At 38.4% G+C, this 22,059-nt stretch overlaps 5 protein-coding genes and 1 non-coding gene across 15 annotated transcripts; 3 read left to right on the top strand and 3 right to left on the bottom strand.

The window, feature by feature from the left end:
- Window positions 1-296: 296 nt before the first annotated feature.
- LOC117615434 (probable pre-mRNA-splicing factor ATP-dependent RNA helicase DEAH5) lies at window positions 297-5,016 on the top strand. Of its 9 annotated transcripts, none has more exons than XR_004584013.1 (5): window positions 297-474; window positions 2,336-3,052; window positions 3,142-3,206; window positions 3,367-3,762; window positions 3,978-4,442. XR_004584013.1 is itself a non-coding variant. In XM_034344516.1 (2 exons), the coding sequence occupies exon 2, from the start codon at window positions 1,015-1,017 to the stop codon at window positions 1,594-1,596; it is 582 nt and encodes a 193-aa protein (XP_034200407.1). In that variant the 5' UTR covers window positions 376-474; window positions 836-1,014; the 3' UTR covers window positions 1,597-1,761. The 9 variants fall into 9 exon arrangements, 1 of the variants encoding a protein (XP_034200407.1); XR_004584016.1 differs by lacking the exon at window positions 297-474 and adding an exon at window positions 4,767-5,016 and having other exon boundaries at window positions 1,758-3,052; window positions 3,978-4,159; XR_004584019.1 differs by lacking the exon at window positions 297-474 and having other exon boundaries at window positions 1,758-2,624; window positions 2,939-3,052.
- A 1,778-nt stretch (window positions 5,017-6,794) lies between these two features.
- LOC117623149 (probable pre-mRNA-splicing factor ATP-dependent RNA helicase DEAH5) lies at window positions 6,795-10,362 on the top strand. Its single transcript, XM_034354059.1, has one exon. The coding sequence runs from the start codon at window positions 6,992-6,994 to the stop codon at window positions 10,220-10,222; it is 3,231 nt and encodes a 1,076-aa protein (XP_034209950.1). The 5' UTR covers window positions 6,795-6,991; the 3' UTR covers window positions 10,223-10,362.
- A 1,538-nt stretch (window positions 10,363-11,900) lies between these two features.
- On the bottom strand, window positions 11,901-20,156 carry LOC117625074. The gene is made up of 2 exons (XM_034356654.1): window positions 20,136-20,156; window positions 11,901-13,060 (listed from the first exon to the last, which is right to left on the bottom strand). The coding sequence occupies exon 2, from the start codon at window positions 13,021-13,023 to the stop codon at window positions 12,217-12,219; it is 807 nt and encodes a 268-aa protein (XP_034212545.1). The 5' UTR covers window positions 13,024-13,060; window positions 20,136-20,156; the 3' UTR covers window positions 11,901-12,216.
- On the bottom strand, window positions 15,115-18,742 carry LOC117625060 (GPN-loop GTPase QQT1). 2 transcript variants are annotated; one of them, XM_034356633.1, is made up of 10 exons: window positions 18,487-18,742; window positions 18,232-18,276; window positions 18,058-18,137; window positions 17,577-17,651; window positions 16,849-16,952; window positions 16,582-16,738; window positions 16,367-16,454; window positions 16,215-16,287; window positions 16,003-16,133; window positions 15,115-15,538 (listed from the first exon to the last, which is right to left on the bottom strand). In XM_034356633.1, exons 1-10 carry the CDS (start codon window positions 18,576-18,578, stop codon window positions 15,466-15,468), a joined length of 918 nt encoding a protein of 305 aa, XP_034212524.1. In that variant the 5' UTR covers window positions 18,579-18,742; the 3' UTR covers window positions 15,115-15,465. The 2 variants fall into 2 exon arrangements, with proteins under 2 accessions (XP_034212524.1, XP_034212533.1); XM_034356642.1 differs by lacking the exons at window positions 18,058-18,137; window positions 18,232-18,276 and having other exon boundaries at window positions 18,487-18,730.
- Window positions 18,794-18,865, bottom strand: TRNAP-UGG. Its single transcript has one exon. It is a non-coding gene; the product is annotated as a tRNA-Pro (tRNA).
- Window positions 19,914-22,003, top strand: LOC117625082 (LIM domain-containing protein WLIM1-like). Its single transcript, XM_034356665.1, has 5 exons — window positions 19,914-20,337; window positions 20,992-21,088; window positions 21,184-21,227; window positions 21,320-21,409; window positions 21,498-22,003. The coding sequence occupies exons 1-5, from the start codon at window positions 20,203-20,205 to the stop codon at window positions 21,723-21,725; spliced, it is 594 nt and encodes a 197-aa protein (XP_034212556.1). The 5' UTR covers window positions 19,914-20,202; the 3' UTR covers window positions 21,726-22,003.
- The last annotated feature ends 56 nt before the right edge of the window (window positions 22,004-22,059 follow it).

Genomic DNA, 22,059 nt, shown 5'->3' with positions numbered 1-22,059 from the left:
ACGTTGTAAAAATCAATTTTATTGGAGTATCATAATATTAGCATTTAGGCTGTGATTATTAAGTACATAGGCAGTTGTATGTGTTTGCAAAATTAATACAATTGTTATAAATAAATAAAAATCTTATTGTTCAGCCTAAGCGACTTATTAATTGTGCCCCTTTTTATTTGTTTCCTTTTTCCCTCTCCATTATTAAATTTAAACGAAAAACACAAAATTTATCAAAGGACAATTATTAACCAATCCAAAATTAAATCTATATATACCTTCTCTGCGCGGCTTCGGCCTACTCTTTCTTCTTTTCTCTGAGCATTGTTGCCTCTCTCTCTCTTCTCAATCTGCGACTTTTGCCCGGCCGTGCCAAATGACGTCGTGGCACCTTTCTTGGTTTTGCCTTCTTCTGGAGAGACTCTGCTGCTGAAGCTCTTGCCTCCTTCTGAAACCATGCTTCAAGAACCACCCAATGTGGACCAGGTATTGTGCCTGTGTGTATGTAAGCGTTTCTGTGGCTGTACCCTTTTCTTTGATTTTCGAACTGTATACTCAAGCTGTGAATCCTCTTTATTGAAATATCAATTTCGTAAATTAGGTCACTGTTCATTAGGAAGTATATGCATGCTTTAAAAATTATTGAAAGTTAGTGTGAATCCTCTTTACTGATATACCATTTAGTAATTTAGGTAACTGTTCATTCCCCTGTAACTTATATGTGCAAAGAATCGAACTTTCTTTTCCAAACTATGATATAGAAGTATATGCATGCTTTTGCATTCTTTAAAAATGATTGAAAGTTAGTGTGAATCCTCTTTACTGATATAACACTTTTGTAAATTAGGTCACTGTTCATTCGGAATGAACTCGCTTTAAAGGTGAGACAGAGTAGAGTAGTCCTTGTTACCAGTGAGAGTGTTTCAGCTACATGTTGCTGCGGAGGGTAGTTTCTGTAGAAAGGTCTGTAACCTTTGTCAAGACTACTTTAGGAATAAGGTGGGCTGTGAGGATGGCGTCGAATATATGACTGATAATAGGATTTTGTCCGACATGAGGGTTTTACAGCTCTACTCAGTCATAGTGCTGGATGCAAGTCAGCATCAGCGCACAATGCTGAGAGTCATTACCTTAGGATTACTGAAGCAGCTCGTGCAGCGTGACGGCTTACGATTGGTTATCAAGTGTGCGAATGGGGATGTAGATGAAGTTTCATCTTATCTCAAAGATTTCAAGGGCAGAAATATATGCAGGATCATAGAGGAAATTTCTTATGAGATAGAGATAATCTATCTAAAGAAGAGACACAATTACATTAGCGCTGCATCATACATCGTTCTGAAAATCCACCTAGCAGAAGATGAAGGAGACATCCTCCTCTTTTTGGCCGGGGAGGATGACATTGATGTAACATTTCATTCTATCTCTAAGAGGATTGAAGTTTCTAGTAATGATACTCTTGGAGATAGAAACTTCAATCCTCTTGGAGATAGAATGAAATGCTACATAAATGTCATCCTCCCCAGCCAAAAAGAGGAGAGGAGGATGTCTCCTTCATCTTCTGCTAGGTGGATTTTCATAACGATGTATGATGCAGCGCTAATGTAATTGTATGATGCAGNAATGTAATTGTATGATGCTAATGTAATCTGACAAAGAAAAAGTCTTAATCTGCATATACATATTTGAAATAGCAGAACCCTAAATCTTTTATTGAAATAGCAAGGCGACAGCCAGATAGAAGGTGAGGGAGAAGGGGGGAGAGAGAGAGAGATGTGGTGGGAAATTTTTAAATTTTCTGACTTATTATGGCTTGCATATTTCCACGCCATGAATACCTTCTTTTTTAAGGCGTGCGGTAAAAGCACGCCATGACTACCTTTTTTTTTAAAGGCGTGTAGAAAGAGCACACCGTAAATATCGTTCATTTAAGGTGTGCATTCTATGCACGCCATAAAATCTTATCTATATTATTCATTTACGACACGTTCTTAATGCATGCCGTAAAATCTTATCAATAAGACTTATTTACGGCACGCATTTAATGCATGCCATAAAACGCGCGCCATAAAAGATGACTTTTCTTGTAGTGAGAGACTCTGCTCAAGCTCTTGCCTCCCTGCTTTTGCATTCTTTAAAAATGATTGAAAGTTAGTATGAATCCTCTTCACTAATATACCACTTTTGTAAATTAGGTCATTATTCATTTGGAATGAACTCACTTTAAATGTGAGACAGAGTAAAGTAGTACTTGTTAGTGACTTCATTCCAAATGAACAGTGACCTAATTTACAAAAGTGGTATATTAGTAAAGATGATTCATACTAACTTTTAATCATTTTTAAAGAATGCAAAAGCAGGAAGGCAAGAGCTTCAGCAGAGTCTCTCCAGAAGAAGGTCAAACCAATGAAACGCGGAGTTTCACTTATTCACTATGTCAAAGAGGTGCCACGACGTCGTTTGGCAAGGCTGGCCAGGTGCCACAACATGTAATTGCCGAAAAAAGCAAAAATTGCAGATTGAGAAGAGAGGGGGAGATGGGGCTACGATAGAGGCAACAATCCACAGAGAAAAGAAGAAGAAAGAGTAACCTCTGCCGAAGCTCTTGGCAAAGCTGCCGAAGCCGCCTAGAGAAGGTATATATAGATTTTCATTTGCGAAATTTTTGATATCTGAATTCGTTTGCGCATCTTGCAACCATTTATAAAGAATGCAAAAGTAGGAAGGTAAGAGCTGAGAGCCAATCAATAGGTCCTATCTTGAATTCTTGTGCTTGAGAAGGTGCGCATTGCCATATAAGTTTGAGATTGTTGCTACATCCCTTCGCTGTCTAGAGGTGACTGATTGTTTCAACGAATGGAATGTTACGATTTCTGCCCCGAAACTCACTATTGTTGAACATCGCGGCCATCTCAAATTCAATGATGTCTTGCCTCTTAATGCTCCTCAGTTGACAAAGATATTATTCCCCACATGGAAAGAGCACATGATACCTCCTTCAATTTCACTCTTAACTGGTTTTGCTCAGCTTGAAAATCTCACCCTGCACATGTTTCATGGACAAGTAAGCTATATAAGTAAATATCAATTACTATATAGAATGTAATTAACCTCAGCTTATACATCGTTCTTATTATGTGTTTGAATCTGCAGATGACAAGATTGCGGAAAACATAGCGCCACTTGGGAATCTTATGCGATTGGAGTTGTGCTTAGATGTACGTGATGAATATTTTGGATACTCAGATCTGTTGTGGGTTGTCCTCTTTCTGAAGGCTTCTGCTCTTTTGCAGAAACTTACATATAGGGCGAGTCTGCAGATTTAAAAATAAATCTTGGGTCTAATTATCCAATTATTGTTATTTTTTTAAAGTACAGGCGATAATCTAAACTAAAGGGGAGGCGAATTTCTCACACACACGTACAACTATGATGTTGTGGGAATTCGAACTTGAGATCTCTTGTCTGCAAGTCAAGACTCTTTTCTACTGGGCTAGACCCCATTGGCTCCATTGCCCAGTCTTTGTAGCCCAAGAAAATGAAAATGCCCAAACCAACATGTCGTTGCGTTTATAACAGCCTTCAAAGCCAAACCCTAAAATTTTGCTCAAAATAACTCAGAAAGTTTTCCCTTTCCTCGCAAAGCATCGCGTGTTTCGATCTGGAATCGGATCAATCTCCAACGATGGCTTGTGTGTCGGCTGTTTCGGGTTTTAGAGAAGATGGGTCTGAGGATGAGAGGGAAGTGCTTGAGATTGAGGTCAATGAGAAAAGGTATTCTGTTAGTCAATTAACAGTTGTTAATTTCTTTCTACAGTTGGTTAATTAGGGGTTAGGGTTTAGGGTTTAGGCATGGCGACCTAACTAGTTTAATTAATTATTTAATGACAATCGGGGTAATGAAATGCCTGTACTTAATAGTATATTGGTTTTTTTATGCGGTAATAATCAACATGTACTTTAATTTAGTCATATGAAACTGCACTCAGGGAGGAGCGTGGAGAAGGAAGCACTTTGCCACAGGCTGGTGAGAGGAAGAAGGAGGATGCTCCTGGGAAAACTGGTGAGAGGAGGGAGGATGCTCTGGTGAAAACTCTCTATTCATCACCAGCTTCCCGATCTACAATGCGAAGATAGATTTCATTCAGGCAACTGAAGATGATCCTGCCTCGTAAGTGTGTTCAACTTCACAGGCTTTGTATGGCCCCATTTTTATGTCCTCATAACTGAATTTTTTGTTACTTGGAGTGGTCTTGGGTGTTAGTTTTTTGAGTGCTTGAGTAGTAAGAAATTTTGCTGTGTTGGTTGCTTTGATTTGGTTAGCATAGCGGGTAGAAGAATCAGAGATTTGTAAGGCTAGAGGCAAGGATGATTTCCAAATTTCATTATTATGTGCTGTTGATTATTCAAAATGTCATTGATGGTGCAAAAAAAAAAAAAAGTAACTTATAATTTATAATGTTGTCATGTTGTTGTTTCATTCTCACATCATATCTTAACACAAATGCAAGTCGCTAAAAGATTACACCATTGGAAACCAACATAAAAATCCAAAAGACAGCCCCATATACACTTATGACAACAATACTTTTCTTCTTTGTGCTGACTTGAATGAAACTATGTTTTGGAGTTGTGATCAAAGTTTATTTTCTTATTTTGAATTTGATAGAACACCATCATCCAAATCCAAAACAAATTGGTGTACTCTATTGGACTTTTCGGTTCATAATCATGCTGTGTATTCTTCCAAATAATTCTTCTTTTTTGGTTTTGGATAGAGAGAGGCCGGGAAATAGTTTATGAAAAGCTTCGAGACAGTTCCTGCCAGTCCAAAACTCGCAATGTTAAGACCCACACTTGGTTGGTACCATTGGATGTGGCATGCTTATTGAAGCACAAGTTGGGTGTTTGACTTTAGACCACTGCTTATAATTAATGCCAGTTTTGCTAAATTTAATTTATTGTGCTTTGTTCAGACTACTGCTTAAATAAAGAAGCCTGTTTGCATGCAAGAATGAATCAGGTTAGATTGATTATAATGTTTCTTGGTTACAAGTGGAATGAATTTAAAGGGAACTACAAGCTGAGGGGCCATTTGGGATTTCTCATATTATAATCAAATTCTTGGCTACTTTGAAAAAATTGGAATTGAGCATGTTACTTGCCCAACAACACACATTAGTGATTCATAGGAAATTAATTAGTTAGCACAACACTTTCTGGAAAAAAAATATTAAATACACAATACCTAATGAATTCGGTGGGGTCGGTTTTAATCCCAACTCGTAATCCAACCCAATATATAGTAGTTAATTTCTTGGTCTGCTCATTATTAGGCCAACTCAACTCAATCCAAACTTTTGTGATCGGGTTAGGTGGTTCAATTAGGTTAGGTTAACTCAAAATTAAGCCTAGTCTTAAGTTTTGATTCTAGCTCGTAACACAATCTTGTACATAGCGGTTTATAATTTTTTGAACGCAATACAATACCCACTCATTTTTAGACCAACCCAACCCAACCCAATTCACTATAATTAGGTTGGTAAGTTTGGTCCAATTAACCCAAAATTGTGCCCACCCCTAACATATTATGTACTCCTCCACCCTTTACAACCAAATATCAGCTTTGTTTGCAAGGAGAATTTTTAAGGGACCAAAACCGCATTTCTCATCACTTTAGGATTTCACCTGATTATGTGCAATCCGGTTCAATATAATTTCATAATTCGGTCCAATGTAAATTCATAATATGGTCCAACGTAATTTTGATTAGAAATATGATATCTATCTAATTAACTAAGGCCATCTCTAGTCATAGGGCTAAATGTAGTTCAGGGCTATAAATTTAGCCCTCCAAAATATTAATTTTTTAAAGAATAGTGTAGGGTTAAATTTTTTCATCTCTAGTCATGCATGGCAATGTTTTAGGGCCCTTCATATTTTATTATTAAAAAAAAAACTATAGTATAACACTCATACATTCCACAATTATGTATTGTTTAATTTAATTAAACTACTATTTAGAGACAATATTTCATATATGACATGTGTACATTGATAAGCATTTAACAAGATTTCTGTTAAGCCACGTGGCACGTCTTATCCTGAGAGAATCTTAATAATTTTTTGGATATGATTTTCGAGTGACATGTGTCGGTCCAGGAGCAACTATCTAGATTTCGGATTAGATTTTTGTTGACATGACACCTCTTATCTTCATCTTCAAATGTCAATATATATATATAATGAATTGAAAAACATTTAAAAAGGTTATTTAAAAAAAACCTACCGGTTAGCTGACGTCATCACGCCTTTAATATTGGCTGTTGGATCTGCAATTGTACGAGATGTTTTGTGCTCTTGCCCATGCGTGATACTCTTTCTTCTTGGAAATCACATGCGCTGAGCCCACAAAAAATTTGGCCTTTGCCAAAGTTGGGCTATAAGTGGCCTGGTTGGAAGGCTAAAGTGCCCAATATAGCCCTCCAAATTTAGCCAAAAATTTTTTTAGCTCATGACTGAAGATGAATTTTGCATTATTTTAGGGCTATATTTGACATATGACCCATGAGATGCCCCAACTGAACCACCAAAGAGGCCCTCGGTTTCGTAGTCGACCAGCAAGCATATCCCAAAGCCGATGTTTAAAGGAATTGAAACAGATTATCCAGACCAATAAAAAAGGACTAAAACAAATTCAAAATCTCCTAAACTCGCTAGGTAAGTCGGCAAATTTAATCCTGAACCCGATATGTAAAGGACTAAAACTAAAACAAAATCTCCTAAACTCACTAGGTTTTGTTGAGAGCTGGCAAATATGAAATCCTAAACCAAATAGGTAAAGGACTAAATCATCTATAAAAAGCCTTGAATCAGGGTTCCAAAATCGTAAGTTGACTTCTGCTCGTAACTCAAAATTTCCCAATTTTCTATTTCTAGTTCATAGCAAACCATCGTACGTGACCTTTTCTTTTTCGAATCAATCAATCTCCAGTCAACAAGTATGGCTGCTGCCACTGAAGATGTTTTCACGAAGCTCGACCACCTTTCCTTGCTCGCCAAGGTAGTTTCAGAGCTCGAAACTCATACGGGGTTGGGGGACGTTGTTCTTGCAGAGTTCATCACTGACTTGGGACGAAGTTGCGAGACTGTCGACGAGTTCAATTCCAAATTGCAGGAAAACGGTGCCCAGATGGCGGATTACTTTGTCCGTACACTCTTCGCCATCATTCACGCAATCAGTCGTCCGAAGCCTGAGAAGGTCTCGAAGAAAGACAGAGTCTTTGAGCGGCGTAGAAGTGATGAAGACAGGGAAAGAAGGCATGCGGATTTAGGCAATAAACGAAACAGAGATGGGTGTGAATTGTATACTGTTCATAAGGGTAGGGTGGCTAGAGTGATGGACAACGGTTGCTTTGTTCAGTTGAATGATCAGGGAGAGAGGGAGGGTTTGGTTCATGTTTCCCAGATTTCGAATCGGAGAATTCGTAATGCCGAGGATGTGGTGAAGAGGGATCAGGAAGTTTATGTTAAGGTGGTTTCGGTTTCGGGTAGGAAGTTGAGTCTTTCGATGAGGGATGTTGATCAGCGAACTGGGAAGGATTTGCTTCCCTTGGAGAAGAAGAGCTCGGAGGGTGACGGTCTTTGGACAAACCCATTGGCGTCAAAGGATAGGCCTGTGACTAGGACTGGTATTTCTGGGATTAGGATTGAGGAAGAGGATGATGTTTTTGTCCCATCACGCCGCCGGCCATTGAAGAGAATGAGCTCGCCCGAGAAGTGGGAAGCCCAGCAGTTGATTGCCTCTGGTGTTTTGAGCGTTACAGAGTATCCAATGTATGATGAAGAAGAAGCAAATGGTATGCTTTATCAAGAAGAGGGAGATGAGGAAGAGACTGAGGTTGAAACCAGGGAGGACAAGCCGGGGTTTTTGGAATATTCTTTGGACATGTCCCCTGTGAAGATCTTGAAGAATCCAGAAGGGTCATTAAGCCGCGCAGCTGCACTTCGATCTGCGCTAGCTAAGGAGGATAGAGAAGTGAGCAGGCTGGCAAAAACCATGTTGAATTCTATCCCAAAGGATCTGAATCGTCCCTGGGAAGATCCAATGCCAGAGGCTGGTGAGAGGCAATTTGCACTAGAGCTAAGAGGTGTGGGTTTGTCAGGCTATGAAATGCCCGAGTGGAAGAAGGATGCTTTAGGGAAAACCATCAGTTTTGGGCAGAGGTCAAAGCTCTCAATTCAGGAACAGAGGAAGAGCTTGCCTGTCTACAAGCTGAAGGAACAACTGATTGAGGCGGTGCGTACTAATCCAGTGCTCGTCCTCATTGGTGAGACTGGTTCTGGTAAGACAACCCAGGTAACGCAGTACCTTGCAGAAGCGGGTTACACGACAAAGGGCAAGATTGGATGTACGCAGCCACGTAGGGTGGCTGCGATGTCTGTGGCCAAGAGGGTTGCTGAAGAGGTTGGTTGCCGTTTGGGAGAGGAAGTTGGCTATACAATTCGTTTCGAGGATTGCACTGGACCAGATACTGTCATCAAGTACATGACCGACGGTATGCTTCTTAGGGAGATTATGATTGATGAGAACCTTTCTCAATATTCCGTGGTCATGCTTGACGAAGCTCACGAGAGGACGGTCGCTACAGACGTGCTTTTTGGTTTACTTAAGCAGCTTTTGGACCGGAGATCAGACTTTCGTTTGATTGCCACATCTGCTACTCTGGATGCAGAGAGGTTTTCAGAATATTTCTGTGACTGTAAAATCTTCACCATCCCCGGGAGGCCTTTTCCCGTAGAGAAATTATACACCAAGCAGCCAGAAAGTGATTACCTTGACGCAGCTCTAATCACTGTCCTACAAATCCACTTAAAAGAACCAGAAGGTGACATCCTTCTCTTCTTGACTGGACAAGAAGAGATTGATTTTGCCTGCCAGACTCTATATGAGAGGATGAAAAGTCTTGGTAAAAATGTTCCTGAGTTGATTATTCTACCAGCATACAGCGCCCTTCCAAGTGAAATGCAGTCGAGGATATTTGATCCTGCTCCACCAGGGAAGAGGAAAGTAGTTGTGGCTACTAATATTGCTGAGGCATCACTGACCATTGATGGGATATTTTATGTAATTGATCCGGGGTTTGCTAAACAAAATGTTTATAACCCAAAGCTGGGGCTCGACTCACTGATCATAACTCCAATTTCACAAGCGTCGGCTGAGCAACGAGCTGGGCGAGCAGGGCGTACAGGCCCTGGGAAATGTTACCGCCTCTACACTGAGAGTGCATACCGCAACGAGATGTCCCCAACTACAACTCCAGAAATCCAGAGGATAAATCTGGCGTCGACTGCACTTATGATGAAAGCTATGGGGATAAATGATCTCCTGAAATTTGATTTTATGGATTCTCCTCCACGCCAAGCACTCGTTTCTGCCATGGAACAACTGTACAATTTAGGATCACTAGATGAGGAGGGGCTGCTGACCAGATTGGGTAGGAAAATGGCCGAGTTTCCTCTGGAACCACCCCTGTCTAAGATGCTACTCGCCAGCGTGGACCTTGGATGCAGTGATGAGATGTTGACCATCATTGCAATGACTCAGACAGGCAATATGTTTCACAGGCCAAGGGAAAAACAAGCCCAGGCAGATCAGAAGAGAGCCAAGTTCTTTCAGCCAGAGGGAGACCACCTAACTTTACTTGCACTCTATGAGGCTTGGAAAGCAAGTAACTTTTCAGGGCCATGGTGTTTTAACAACTTTGTTCAGTCTCGATCCTTGAGGAGGGCACAGGATGTGAGAAAGCAGCTTCTGAGCATCATGGACAAGTACAAACTGGACGTTGTCAGCGCAGGAAAGCACTATACAAAGATCAGGAAGGCCATTACTGCAGGGTTCTTCTTTCATGCTGCTAGAAAGGACCCGCAGCAGGAGGGTGGCTGCTACAGAACCCTGGTGGAGAACCAGCAGGTTTATATCCATCCAAGCAGTGCTCTGTTCCAGAAACAACCAGATTGGGTCATCTACCATGAGCTGGTTATGACCTCAAAAGAGTACATGCGCGAGGTGACAGCCATAGACCCAAAATGGCTGGTGGAACTGGCACCAAGGTCCTTCAAATTTGCAGAGGCTAACAAGATGAGCAAGCGCAAGCGTCAAGAACGCATTGAGCCGCTATATGACAGATACAATGAGCCTAACTCTTGGCGCCTCAGTAGGCGTCGTGCTTGAAGATTGATCTTTATCTTGCATTGATTTCTCTGTAATGTAAAAAGAGAGTTGGCATATAAAGGTCTTGTATTGATTTCTCTGTAATGTAAAAGGAGATTAGCATATATGCTTTGGTATATAATATATAATACATTACCACATGTTGCAGTTTGAATTTCTAAGCTTAGTAGTATATTGCATTGCCATCATTCACCAAAATATGTAAAAAGACACGGCTACATAGCTGGTTGTGGATCTTTAAAACTGATGATTTTGGAAGAAATGTGAACACCAACAAACCAATCACCAACTGTTTACTCTTTGTTAATTGCATTTCTAATCTGATTTCCAATTTTCAGAAATCTGAAACAGCCAAGTATTATTATTGTTCTTTTTCATTTGTCAAATTAATCGTATACTTGAGTGGCTTTTCAATGCTGAAAAAAGAAATATTGCTTCATCATCTTCTTCTTTTTTCCCAGTGGTTTGCAATTTTTCGTGTTGAACCAATCTTTTTTGTTACGCGGAGTGGCCTTTGGTTGTAAGAATTGCAGATCACAGTTGCAGACAGAGCATAGTTGGTCATACTTTTTCAAACTAGTAACACCAATTGACCTTCCATCAAAAAAACAATTCATACTTGCTAGAAGAAGGTTTGTTTTTATGTCTTACCGAGTTACATTGGCCAACTCTTACATTTGAGAAGCCTCATACTTTGGTAGAATCCCATTATTTTAGAATTAATGTTGTTTTCTAGTTGAACCAACCTCCCATGATTGTATGCAGTCTAACAGTGCCACCGGAGATCCTTACGTCGTGCCGTGGTGATAACTTTCCTCTTCTAAACTCTTTGTTTAGCTTCCAAGTCTTTGTTTGTTTACCTGTTGTCACTCCTCCTCTTAATTAAAGTAGATGCCTTGACTGAGTTCTTAAGATGCAAGTTTTGATAATAAAAAAATAAATAAACAGGACATGGCTGGTTGTGGATCTTAAAAATTGATGATTTTGGAAGAATTGTGAACCCCCTGACCAACAATCACCAAAGTGCTTCCTCATAGTTCATTACATGTGTAATCTGCTTTCCATATTTCAAAATCTGAAAAAATCAATTTTTTTTTGGTTCCTTTTTCATATGTTAAGCAATATGATCTTGAAGGTTGATTAATTTAATTGTTGTGAGCAAGAATTTCCTTCTTAAATTCCCAAGGAAATTTCATATGGTTATTACCATTAAATAATCATCGTGTACGCAGCATCTCATGGTAGAGGAGAAGCGTGAAAATTGTTTGTTTAAAAAGAAGAGGAGAAACGTGGAGTGGATTTAGTTAAGTATATTACAGCAAGGCCAAAGCAGCTCCAGATTTCTCAAGGTATTGCATTCAATAAAATATTCTGCTGTAGCTCTCAGCTTCATTATGACGCGATTACGATATATTTTGTGATGAGTTTGATACAACATAACTTTTATCGTAGGTGTATTGTTGACCCCATTATAAGAGTATCGTTGTAAATCTCTTAATGTTTATCAAAAAGAAAAAAGGTTATCTGACCTCGAATTGGTTACAAACATTGTGTTTTTTTTTACTATTATAAGCAACGCCACACAATTATACTCATGACGATAGCTTAATCCACAATCTAATCCTTTAATTAGCTTTTTTGGGGAAATAATTCAGCATAAAACTAGAAGATCAAGACATAATTAACCACATAATCATGGAATTACCAGGCAGTTTTCACTGATTACATCTTACAAAACCTCTATGCCATAAAGAGCTAACATAACATGGGCTACTATCTATGTAACTCATAATTTACATTTACAAACATGTGAAACGGAGAGTTGGATTTCTAAGTTTCAACCCAACCCCACAACAAGCAACCAATTAAAAAGCAGAGCTTGTACATACAGAGCAGCCAAATATTGACCCAAAAAAAAACAAAAAAGGAAAAAAGAAAGAAAGAACCAATTAACATATGGAGAAATTCACAAGCCAATCGCATCATGATCATGGTCACCAGCTTTTCCGGTGACCGTGCTGTTGCGACCGGGGCGTACCGGCGGTGGGGCTACTACTCTTTGGAGAAGACAAGCCATGATGATCGGCTGCCGTCTTATTATTGTTGTCACTGAATCTTGTAACGTGGTCTTTTTTCTTTGATGCTCTTCTTGTGCTGCTTCTGCTGCTGCTCTCTTTCAACGTTGGCAATGCATACCAACCAATAGAGGTGCATAGTATGGCAACAGATCTCCCGAACACAGCCAACAGAACCAAAATGAATACCATAACCACTGGCAAATAAAAAGATGGCCTTTTCCACAAGCCCAAGTTCATGTCACTGAAATTCCATGACCAAAACACCCTCCTCTTCTTATCATCAGTCTTGGGTTGTTCCTGGGACACTTCCTTGGTGGGTGTTGAGGGCTCAACGGTCAATTTATCGAGTGGTGTTGCATGCTTTTCTTTTACCAGCACCTGATATTGATCAGGCTTGCTGATTTTGTTGTTGTTTTGGTCTTCCTTTTTGTCCTTCACTTTGATCACGATGGGGACCGGGACGTCGTCGTTTGAGTCCTTGAACACAAAGCGGACAAACGATATGTCCTGTGGGGGCGTTTCTGCATAAATCTTCTGCCTTTTCTCTTCAAGATCAGCTAAGAGTGCAGAGAACTTGTCAAGGCCGCGGCTTGAGTATGGGTTTTTGCTGTCCTTGCTGCTTCTTCTGGACGATCTTCTTGGAGTTGAACAAGGACTTGAACTTATGGGTTCATCGTGAACATCTTCTGGGTGGAAAAAGCCACAGCTGAAAGGGCTCAACATTTGAAATCAACTGGGTTTTAGAGAGAGAGAGAGAGAGTTTGGTGTTGTGGGAATTTTGTGATTTGGTTGATTGGAAGAGAAGAGAGCCACATATATATATATATATATATAAAATAGGTTATTAAAGGAGGTGCTGTGGTGAGAGAAGGCAGATCCAAACAAAGCATAATCAATTGAAGGTTTGACAAAACAAAATCCTATAGAAGCTTCTTCTGTCCACATGGATTTTGGTGTGGGTTGACTGACTTCTTGGGGAGTAGGGGAAAAAAACAATGCCACGTATACACTTTCGGATTGTTCTTTGCAAATGCAAGCCAAAGGATATCTAGTTGAGTTTTTACCCGGTCTTTATGCATGGAGAAGAGTATTATTGAATTGAATTTTGGTCTCCAATTTTTTAATAAGAATATATTTACTTTTTATCAATAAATGTTGAGCGACGTGCTTATACTTGTCATCTAGAAGGGCCACTGCCCCACCGGGACCATGAATTATTAGTTGGAATGGAAGTTGACACGGTAAAAACAATTTTTTGTTTGTTTTTGTTTTGGTCAAGAAAAAGCAAGTGTTATTTGGAAATTTCACACAATAAAGAAGCATATCTTCTTTTTAGTTAGGTTGGCATGGGAAAAACAAGTGCTTTATCCCTTATTCTATCTGCATTTAAATAAATATTTTTTATTTATGACTTCTCATGCTTTTATTAACACCTACCGAATCAAAATAAGTATATGAATCTTTAATTCAATACATGAAAACTCATAATTAGATTGATTAGAGGGGAGTATTTGATCTATTCTTACTTGCTTTTATTTATGACTGTCTTTCATAACTTTCCTCGTTTGAATGTCTTAATATGTTAAATTACGTAAGTATTAACAAGTCGTCGTTCATACTTTTTACGTAGTAACGATTAATTTGCAGTTATTGAAGAGGAGTAGGAGCAATAATTGCAGTTATTTAAGAGGAAAAATGAGCAATCCATCTCAGTGCTTCCGTCATTGCTTGCTCCATGCAATAGAATCTGTCTGAGGAAGCAAAACTTGTGCAATACGCATTTTATTTTATTCATGGGTTGATCTCAATATTTATAGATGGATGGCATCACCCGTCACCCGTGAGATCTTTCAAATACAATATATTAATGAAAATGTTTAGTTAATTAATAGGTTACTAATCTCAGCCTTAATCTCATTGTTGAAAAACCAAAACCAAAGCCATGGACAAGTGACAAGTGACAAAGTCGTTTGCATTTCATTTGAATAGGATTAAGCTAATCCTGAGCTAAATATGACATTATGTTTTTTTTTATAACCTTTTTGATATGTCAAAATATGACTCGATTGCAATGGTATTGCTGCCCGTGATTGATTTGAATATATATATATTTGAATTTGAACCATTCATTTCGTGGAATTTATTATTTAACACACATGAATCTAATTTCATTTCATAGCTGATAGCTCCACATGCAAGAAAGAAAGATTTATTTTTATTTATTTATTTATTTCCTTTGTATTTACTTTCTGCCTGCTGCAGAACCTAAAAATAAATAATAAAAAATCAAAATAGATGTTCACATCATGAGGTATGCTTAGACGACTAGAACAAGTCAACTTGAGCCGTGAGCGACACGGTAGACCATTTCCACGCGCTTGATCGAATATAAATTAAGAAGAAAATTACAACATTAATCATCAAATGAAAATAAATTCGCACAAATATTAAAAAATAATGGAAATCATATATTTAGGACGAAAGTGGCTACAATTTGTTGCTCTACTCTCGATGACTGAGTTGTCATCTTTTCTCTTTCTTCTTTTAGAAATTATATATTCGAATGTTCTTAATAAAACTTAAGTTTTGAGAAAAAAAGGGAAAAAAAATTAATAAAACTCATTCTCACCTTTTCCAATTCGGCGCGGGGCCCTGACATTTCTCACCTGCAGACATTTATTTTCCAGAAGTCTATAACATCTAGAAGTTCAAAGGCATCTTCTTCAACAAAGCAGATTTCCTCTGTGTGCACGCACACTTTTACGTGAAGAAACTTCGTTATCAAGTCACTACTACGTACGGATAGAGAGTGAGTAGAAGATATTAAATTCTTAATCAGTTCATCGACATAATCATTGGCGGTGCATAATTCAATCCAGCCCCCATAAAACCACAGTTTTGTTGTTATAAAACCAATGTAATCATATTGCTCAATCTCTAGTAAATTAATTAGCTCTATGTAAGTTGCATTTTCACATGAATAAACACAGCATGACTAAGAAACATACATATATCATACAAAAATAGCCACGCAAGAGCGAGTTGCCTAATTTCGTCAACACAAAGCATCTGCCACCTTGGGAGGTGCCTCACTGTTAATCATGAGGCAGGACGGGGGAACAATACAATGCTCACCAGAATCATTTTCTCACAAAATGAAGATTGTCAGTCTCCAGAGTGTTCATCATCATCAAAATTTTCGTCATCCTTCATGTACTTCTCTTGCACCGCTGCAACTGTGAGCTACTTTGTTAAGCAAAACTCATTGAAAAACACCTAACGATTTCTTTGGTTTATATGCAACAGAAAATTTGAAATACAAAACCACACAGTTCAGATGCATCAACTAATCATAAGAACTTCCTGGACCTCAAGTTTTTTCAATTCAAATCAAATGCAGCATTACCTATCTATCTGGATATGAGGATCTCATACACATTCTGGTCCACCTAGATGAAAATATAGAAACCCGGTGACTAGGTTGACTAGTTTAACTCATACCCAGCCAAACAAGTCTAAGTGATGGTAGATCAGAATTATTCTTTCAGATACTTAAACTAGTGGTTTAGTAGGACATTTTCCACAAAAAGTGGACAAATTTGATTCTAAATTATGCTAAAGCTTGAAGCATGCATCAAAAAGTGGACAAGATAAAGGAATAAAAGAAAACATATTATTATAGAATCAAAATTAAAAGGATATCTGTAATAATCCCAATCAACAGGACCAACTGCAATCTTGCTGAACTCTACTGCGCTCGCTTCTATGCCAGCAAAAATGTATCCATTGCTCTTGTCTATCAGTTTAACTAGATTCCCCACACTCTCTTTATCCTGTAAAGTAGCAACTGACTTAAAACACGAAGTATAAAAAGTTCATGACGTCAGGAGTAAAGTGAAGAGGGATTAGCATGCCTGAATATCTAAAGTTGCAAAATTGACAAGACTGTAATCTTCTACTACATCACAAATCTCCTTAGTGAGCTTTCTGCAATACAAACAAGACATTTTATTAATATCAAAGCAAGCTTTCATAACTTTTCCATATGATCAAATGTTAATCACACCTGTACTTAGCCGAGCGAGGATCCTGATCAAGACTGTATTGAAGATAAGATAGATTCTCTACATCTGTATAAAAATCAAGGTTGAAAGCTGCAGACATCAAAAAGAAAATAGCAAAAATTAGCAAGGATAAGGAGCACCGGCATTAGTATCAGATATTTTAAATGTTATGTATAAGAAAGGAACAGGAAGAAAAAAAGAAGAACCAGAGCCATACCTAGCTTTCCATAACTCTCTATTAAATCAATCTTAGACAAGACATTTATGTGTGGGAGTTCCATATGAAGCATGGTTGATAAAGAGAGAAGCAATGCACTAACATACTTCCCAGGGTCACTGCAAAGGTGGGCATCAACCAAATGAACTGCAGTCAACTGCATCAAATCCGGAAGCCATCAAGATAACAAGCACAAGGCACATCAACTATCATGGTCCTGGTGAATGGTGCAAGCTACAAAGATTGCAAAAGAAGATTATAATATACCCTGAGGTTTAACTTCTTTACGAGTTTCATGATAACATTCTTGGCGCTGGAGTGAAGAAAGAATAGTTCGACTTGGCCGGGGAAATCAAAGAGAATGTAGTGATCTGCAAAGTTAATAACATTGTTAGGCAGCAAAATACAACTGTTATTTCATCACTGCTCAGGGGACAACCTACAAGAACACTAACATGCCATTCCTTGCAAACAAACTATTATGATGCATAACTCTACAGGGCTGCAGTTAGATAACCAAAAAGGGGGAAAAACATATATACTTGCTTAATTGCTTTCAAATGATCCTTATTGCAGTTTCCCGAAGGCTTCAGTTATCATTTATACTTGGGCATCATTGGTCAAACATCAAGTATAATCCCAAACTACCATAGGACTAGCTCCAATTTGAACTGGTTCTTGCAATAACAATGCAAGCATATGTATATAAGTCCTTCAGAAGACACCAGTCAATAGATGCACACACCCTCTGAGAACTGTACAACTTCTCTTAATATAAACAACATGAAAAAAGACAGTTGTAACAAGTCGAAGAAGCAGTATTGATGTATCTCAAGCAAACATCATGACAGGACTGGACATCTCAAAAGTTTCGGGGGGTTAAAAGTATGGTCAAGAATAATCATGACCTCTGACAAACTAAAAAAGGATTAGCATGATCATAATTTCGAGAGCCTGAATATTTAAATAAGTACAGCAAGACAAAACAAACAAACCTTTTATAAGAGGTTTCAACTTCGCCTCCAACCAGTCAATATTCTTCTCTAGATAATCCATGCAATATACAAGACCTGGATGAACATGACAAAAGAAACTTCAGAAGTTGCAGAACCAGAAGGGGCCATATACTTTACAAGTATGTTGCTCACAAAATCCATTAAAAAAACTTCTAAAAGACTATAATATTTCCACACACACAAAAAAAGCATCATTTGTTGAGTCTAACAAAAGCACACTCTTAAGCACCATTAAAAGGTTGATCATAACTCTAAGAGGATCTTGGCAAAAAAATAAACAGGAATAGCTGATCGCAAACCATCTGATAACAGCTGACCGTAAACTATCCAATTTTCTTTTTCATTTACAATCCAAACATTGCTAATAAAAGAAAAACAAACGTTTGCACATTTTACTTTATCCAAGTGATGAACCAAAAGTGTTTATAGATATTTAGATATACTAAATATAAATATGCACCTCCATTTGGACCAAGACCGTGCTCCATCATCACATCACTTAGTTTTATAAGATCCTCTATGTTCACAGCACATTCATATCTAAATTTAAGTAAAGGCTTGACATACTACAAGGAAAGGAAACTATTAAACTGCAAAATATGAAGAATGAAACGTAAACTAATGAGTAGGATACGGCAATGCATCGTTAGCAGGATCCAAATTGATAACAGCAACTTTTCTGCATGCCCAAAATGATAAAGTTGTCATTGCAGACGATCCAGACAGATTCATATGGATAATATTGACGCCATAGGAAGGAAAACTTGAAAACCAGAAGCAGAGAGAATGGCCTCTTGAGGCATAGATTGTTTCTGTGTAGTCTCTTTGGTTTGGGCTTTGCGACCTATGTTACCAAAGAAAAAAACCAGAAGCAGAGGTGAAAATTTACCTTCCAATGAGTTGGAGAAACTGAGACATGCCATTGCAGTAGGTGGTCTTCCCTGACCCAGGTGGACCAATCACCACTTGCCCAAAAACCATTTTCACTTCGTCTTCGTTTTTTTGGGTCAAAACTTCGTCTTCTTCGTTTATGTTGTCGAGTGGGTTCCAGATTGAGGAGGCTAGGGCTTGAAATTTGGGGGCGGTTAACTGTAGGAGCTTGAGGCGGCAAAAAAAAGTACAGAACAATTAGGTTGCGTTTGGTATCCTATTCAGGTAATCCAATATCGGGCTCTTAATTTTCATAAAATAAAAAAGGGGCATTCCGAGAATCGAACTCGGGACCTCTCGCACCCAAAGCGAGAATCATACCACTAGACCAAATGCCCGCTTTGTTAATTATCTACATAAAAGTAGCTTTATACCGCTTTAGTGTGAAAGAATCTCTAATTAAGCCCATGGACCATCTTGGTCCATTCAGCATACCCCGGGGCCATTGTTTTGTGCTGGGGAGGACTATGATTACGGTTTTGGAGACGCTTTATGTCACCTCACTTTCATTCACATGGGATGGGATGAGTCCTCCTAAATACACAGCACAAGCTTTTGCAGATAATTATGACTTTGCATGTAAATAATTTAAATGTTGAACTGCTAATACATGGAGGAGGGGCCTAGATTGGCAAAATAAAGCTCACATTTAGGCAACGCAAAAGTCAATGTGGGGCACCCATGGAAGCATGGAACATGGAACAGAGCTGTCATCACGATAGAGTGCGGTGGAAGAAGGTAAAAGAATTAGGTTAAAAGACTGGGGCCTCATCATTTCAGATTCGTGCAATGTTACTTTGCCCATGATTTTTCTCATACATGTTTAGGTGAATTAGCCAAAAGAAGCTAGGCAATTCACCATAATCGATATGTTGTTAGATCGTCAATCAAATAAATTCGTGTTCGATGTAAAATGGTGTAATCATGGAGGAGCAAAGATATGTTTGAGAACTGAAGCAAGCAAGCCAGCTAGGCAATGGGTTGATGAAGTGCTGGCACTTGATGGCATGGAGCATCAAACTTATGATAAAGTCATTTGATGCTTCAAGTTCAATTTTTTTTAAAAGGGTTTTCAGGTGTTACCCATCCAAACATTTATCCCACTTATTAGTGTCCCACTCCTAATTTAGCTTGAAACTTAATTAAAGCAAACGAACTTTATTTATAGTCACTTTCTGAATACCCCAACTGATCAACTAATAGATTGGGCCATCCATGTTGGCCAGGCCAGCTATTAATTTTGCAATGAAGTCAGCAAATTTGGTTTATATCCCTTTTGAATTTCCAGCTACCATCTCATAATGCTGAAATCAATTAGGAAAAAAAGAAAAAAGAAAGAAAGAAAAAGCAAATGCATGGTTTATATGTACTGTAATGTATGCCTTTGTTTTCATTTGGAGGACAGGGGAAGCTAATAAAGAAAAAATATCTAACGGACAGAGAGTGGTAGGTGGGTGCTTGGAAATGGGACAATATGATTGCTAATTGCAGCTAACTTTGATCATATTCATCCACAGTTGTGCTTTTGGTCTCTGCAATCCCCTGCAACCAACATATTTTGATCTCTCTTATTCATTTTTCTTATCTCCTTCAGTTTTTCTTAGGGGTAGAGAGAGAGAGAGAGAGAGACAGAGAGACAGAGAGAAGGAGAGAATAGTGTGAACAGGAAGAAGTCATGGCATTTGCAGGAACAACCCAGAAGTGCATGGCTTGTGACAAGACTGTGTATCTGGTTGATAAGCTAACAGCGGATAACCGTATCTACCACAAAGCCTGCTTTCGATGCCACCACTGCAAGGGAACCCTCAAGGTAGTACATATATCTTACCTTGTTTCACTAACTTAAGACTTAAAATCTCTCTTTGGCAAAATTTTGGGGACAGATTGTTGAATTGAAGAAGCAAAATGGATCTCATATTGGTTGAAGTTTTTTTTCATTTTTCTGGTCCATAATGCTATAAGACTATATTTCTTCAGAATTCCCATCTGTATGATCAAGCTACTTTCTTTCTTGTTTAGAGTAGATACCCTTTCTCGTTTGGCCTAAAAGAAAAAACCTTTTAGCTATTGACAACGACCTGGTAGATGTTCTTTCTTGTCCAGTTACACTGGAAGTCTTATGCTTATCAAATCTCACCTGCATCTTGATATTACAGAATCATAGTTCAGACACCCAAAACTTGATATATATATATGTATAGTTCAAACCCAAGAACAGAACTATATCAGTTTCCAGATTGGCAACCCTATCATCTACTAGTTACTCTGGCATTGTTCTATCCAAGAATTATTCTTTATAGATATATGATTTAATCTTCATCTGTTGGCTGTTGCCCATATGATGATTCATCTCTCACAACAACACACATGTTCTTGAAGTATGTTTTAAAATTGAAAGTTAATTCTAGCTTCCACATTTTTGGTTTTCATATACAACTCCATTGACCAAAATATCATTTTGCAGCTCAGCAACTACAATTCATTTGAGGGAGTGCTGTACTGCAGGCCACATTTTGATCAGCTCTTTAAAAGAACTGGCAGTCTTGACAAAAGTTTTGAAGGTAAAACTAAAAATTCACCAAATTTATTAAATATATCTCTCTCTCTCTCTCAGTGGGCTCAAGGTGATCAAATTCTGTTTCATTTTCCTTTTCAGGGACACCAAAAATTGTAAAACCAGAGAGACCTGTTGATAATGAGGTATATATTTCCCAGAAATTTAATTGCTTTAATATGGATTATACAAGTCCTTAATATCTGCTCATCATCTTGATGACAAACTGTTTTAACAGAAACCTGCAGTAGCCAAAGCTTCAAGTATGTTTGGTGGAACCAGAGATAAATGCTTTGGCTGCAAGAATACTGTTTATCCAACAGAAAAGGTAAGACCAACTTTTGAAATTATCATTTCTCCACATGCTGTTATCAGCAAAGAAACCTAACACTTAATATTTTGACATTGATCAATAGGTTACTGTGAATGGAACTCCTTACCACAAGATGTGTTTCAAATGCTCACATGGAGGATGTACGATCAGCCCATCAAACTACATTGCGCACGAGGGCCGACTCTACTGTAAACACCACCACACCCAACTCATCAAGGAGAAAGGAAACTTAAGCCAGCTTGAGGGTGACTATGAGAAGAACACCGTCGATGAGAATGCCAGTGCCAGAGAAGTTGCTGCCGAGATATGATACAAAGAATGGATAACTTTTTTTCCCCTTAGCATCCCTTCTTTATGTGGTGTTGCTGTCCCTGATACAGATGGAGTCCTATGTATAATTGAAGTGTGTGGGTTCATTCATTTGCTGTTTTTTAGTTTTGCTGTGAGGTTGTGAATGCTACAATGAGATGCCGAAACCTATTTTCAACTAGCCCCTTTCCTAAAGACCCAAATGAGGCTTTTTTTTCTCCTCTTATTGTGTTCTTGTTGGCTTTGAATAAATGTTGAGAAGTCCCATTGTTCTCTGTATCTTACTATGCAAGCTCTCTAACACCAAAAGAACAGTTCTTATTCAAGCTGAGTGG

Source organism: Prunus dulcis, chromosome 1, assembly GCF_902201215.1.
Source record: "Prunus dulcis chromosome 1, ALMONDv2, whole genome shotgun sequence".
Classification (NCBI taxonomy): Eukaryota; Viridiplantae; Streptophyta; class Magnoliopsida; order Rosales; family Rosaceae; genus Prunus; species Prunus dulcis.
Note: the sequence above shows the minus strand (reverse complement) of the source record. Positions and strands in the feature narration are given on the sequence as shown.

Excerpts from the sequence above, each read along its gene's own strand:
- LOC117625074 (XM_034356654.1), bottom strand. The coding sequence starts at position 13,023 with ATGTTGAGCCCTTTCAGCTGTGGCTTTTTCCACCCAGAAGATGTTCAC.
- LOC117623149 (XM_034354059.1), top strand. The coding sequence starts at position 6,992 with ATGGCTGCTGCCACTGAAGATGTTTTCACGAAGCTCGACCACCTTTCC.
- LOC117625060 (XM_034356633.1), bottom strand. The coding sequence starts at position 18,578 with ATGGTTTTTGGGCAAGTGGTGATTGGTCCACCTGGGTCAGGGAAGACC. Across the intron at positions 18,277-18,486 it reads TTTCTCCAACTCATTGGAAG|AAAAGTTGCTGTTATCAATT; the intron begins GTAAATTTTCAC and ends TTGGGCATGCAG. Across the intron at positions 18,138-18,231 it reads CCTGCTAACGATGCATTGCC|ATATGAATGTGCTGTGAACA; the intron begins GTATCCTACTCA and ends ACTTAAATTTAG.
- LOC117625082 (XM_034356665.1), top strand. The coding sequence starts at position 20,203 with ATGGCATTTGCAGGAACAACCCAGAAGTGCATGGCTTGTGACAAGACT. Across the intron at positions 20,338-20,991 it reads ACTGCAAGGGAACCCTCAAG|CTCAGCAACTACAATTCATT; the intron begins GTAGTACATATA and ends ATCATTTTGCAG. Across the intron at positions 21,228-21,319 it reads AGAGACCTGTTGATAATGAG|AAACCTGCAGTAGCCAAAGC; the intron begins GTATATATTTCC and ends CTGTTTTAACAG.
- LOC117615434 (XM_034344516.1), top strand. The coding sequence starts at position 1,015 with ATGACTGATAATAGGATTTTGTCCGACATGAGGGTTTTACAGCTCTAC.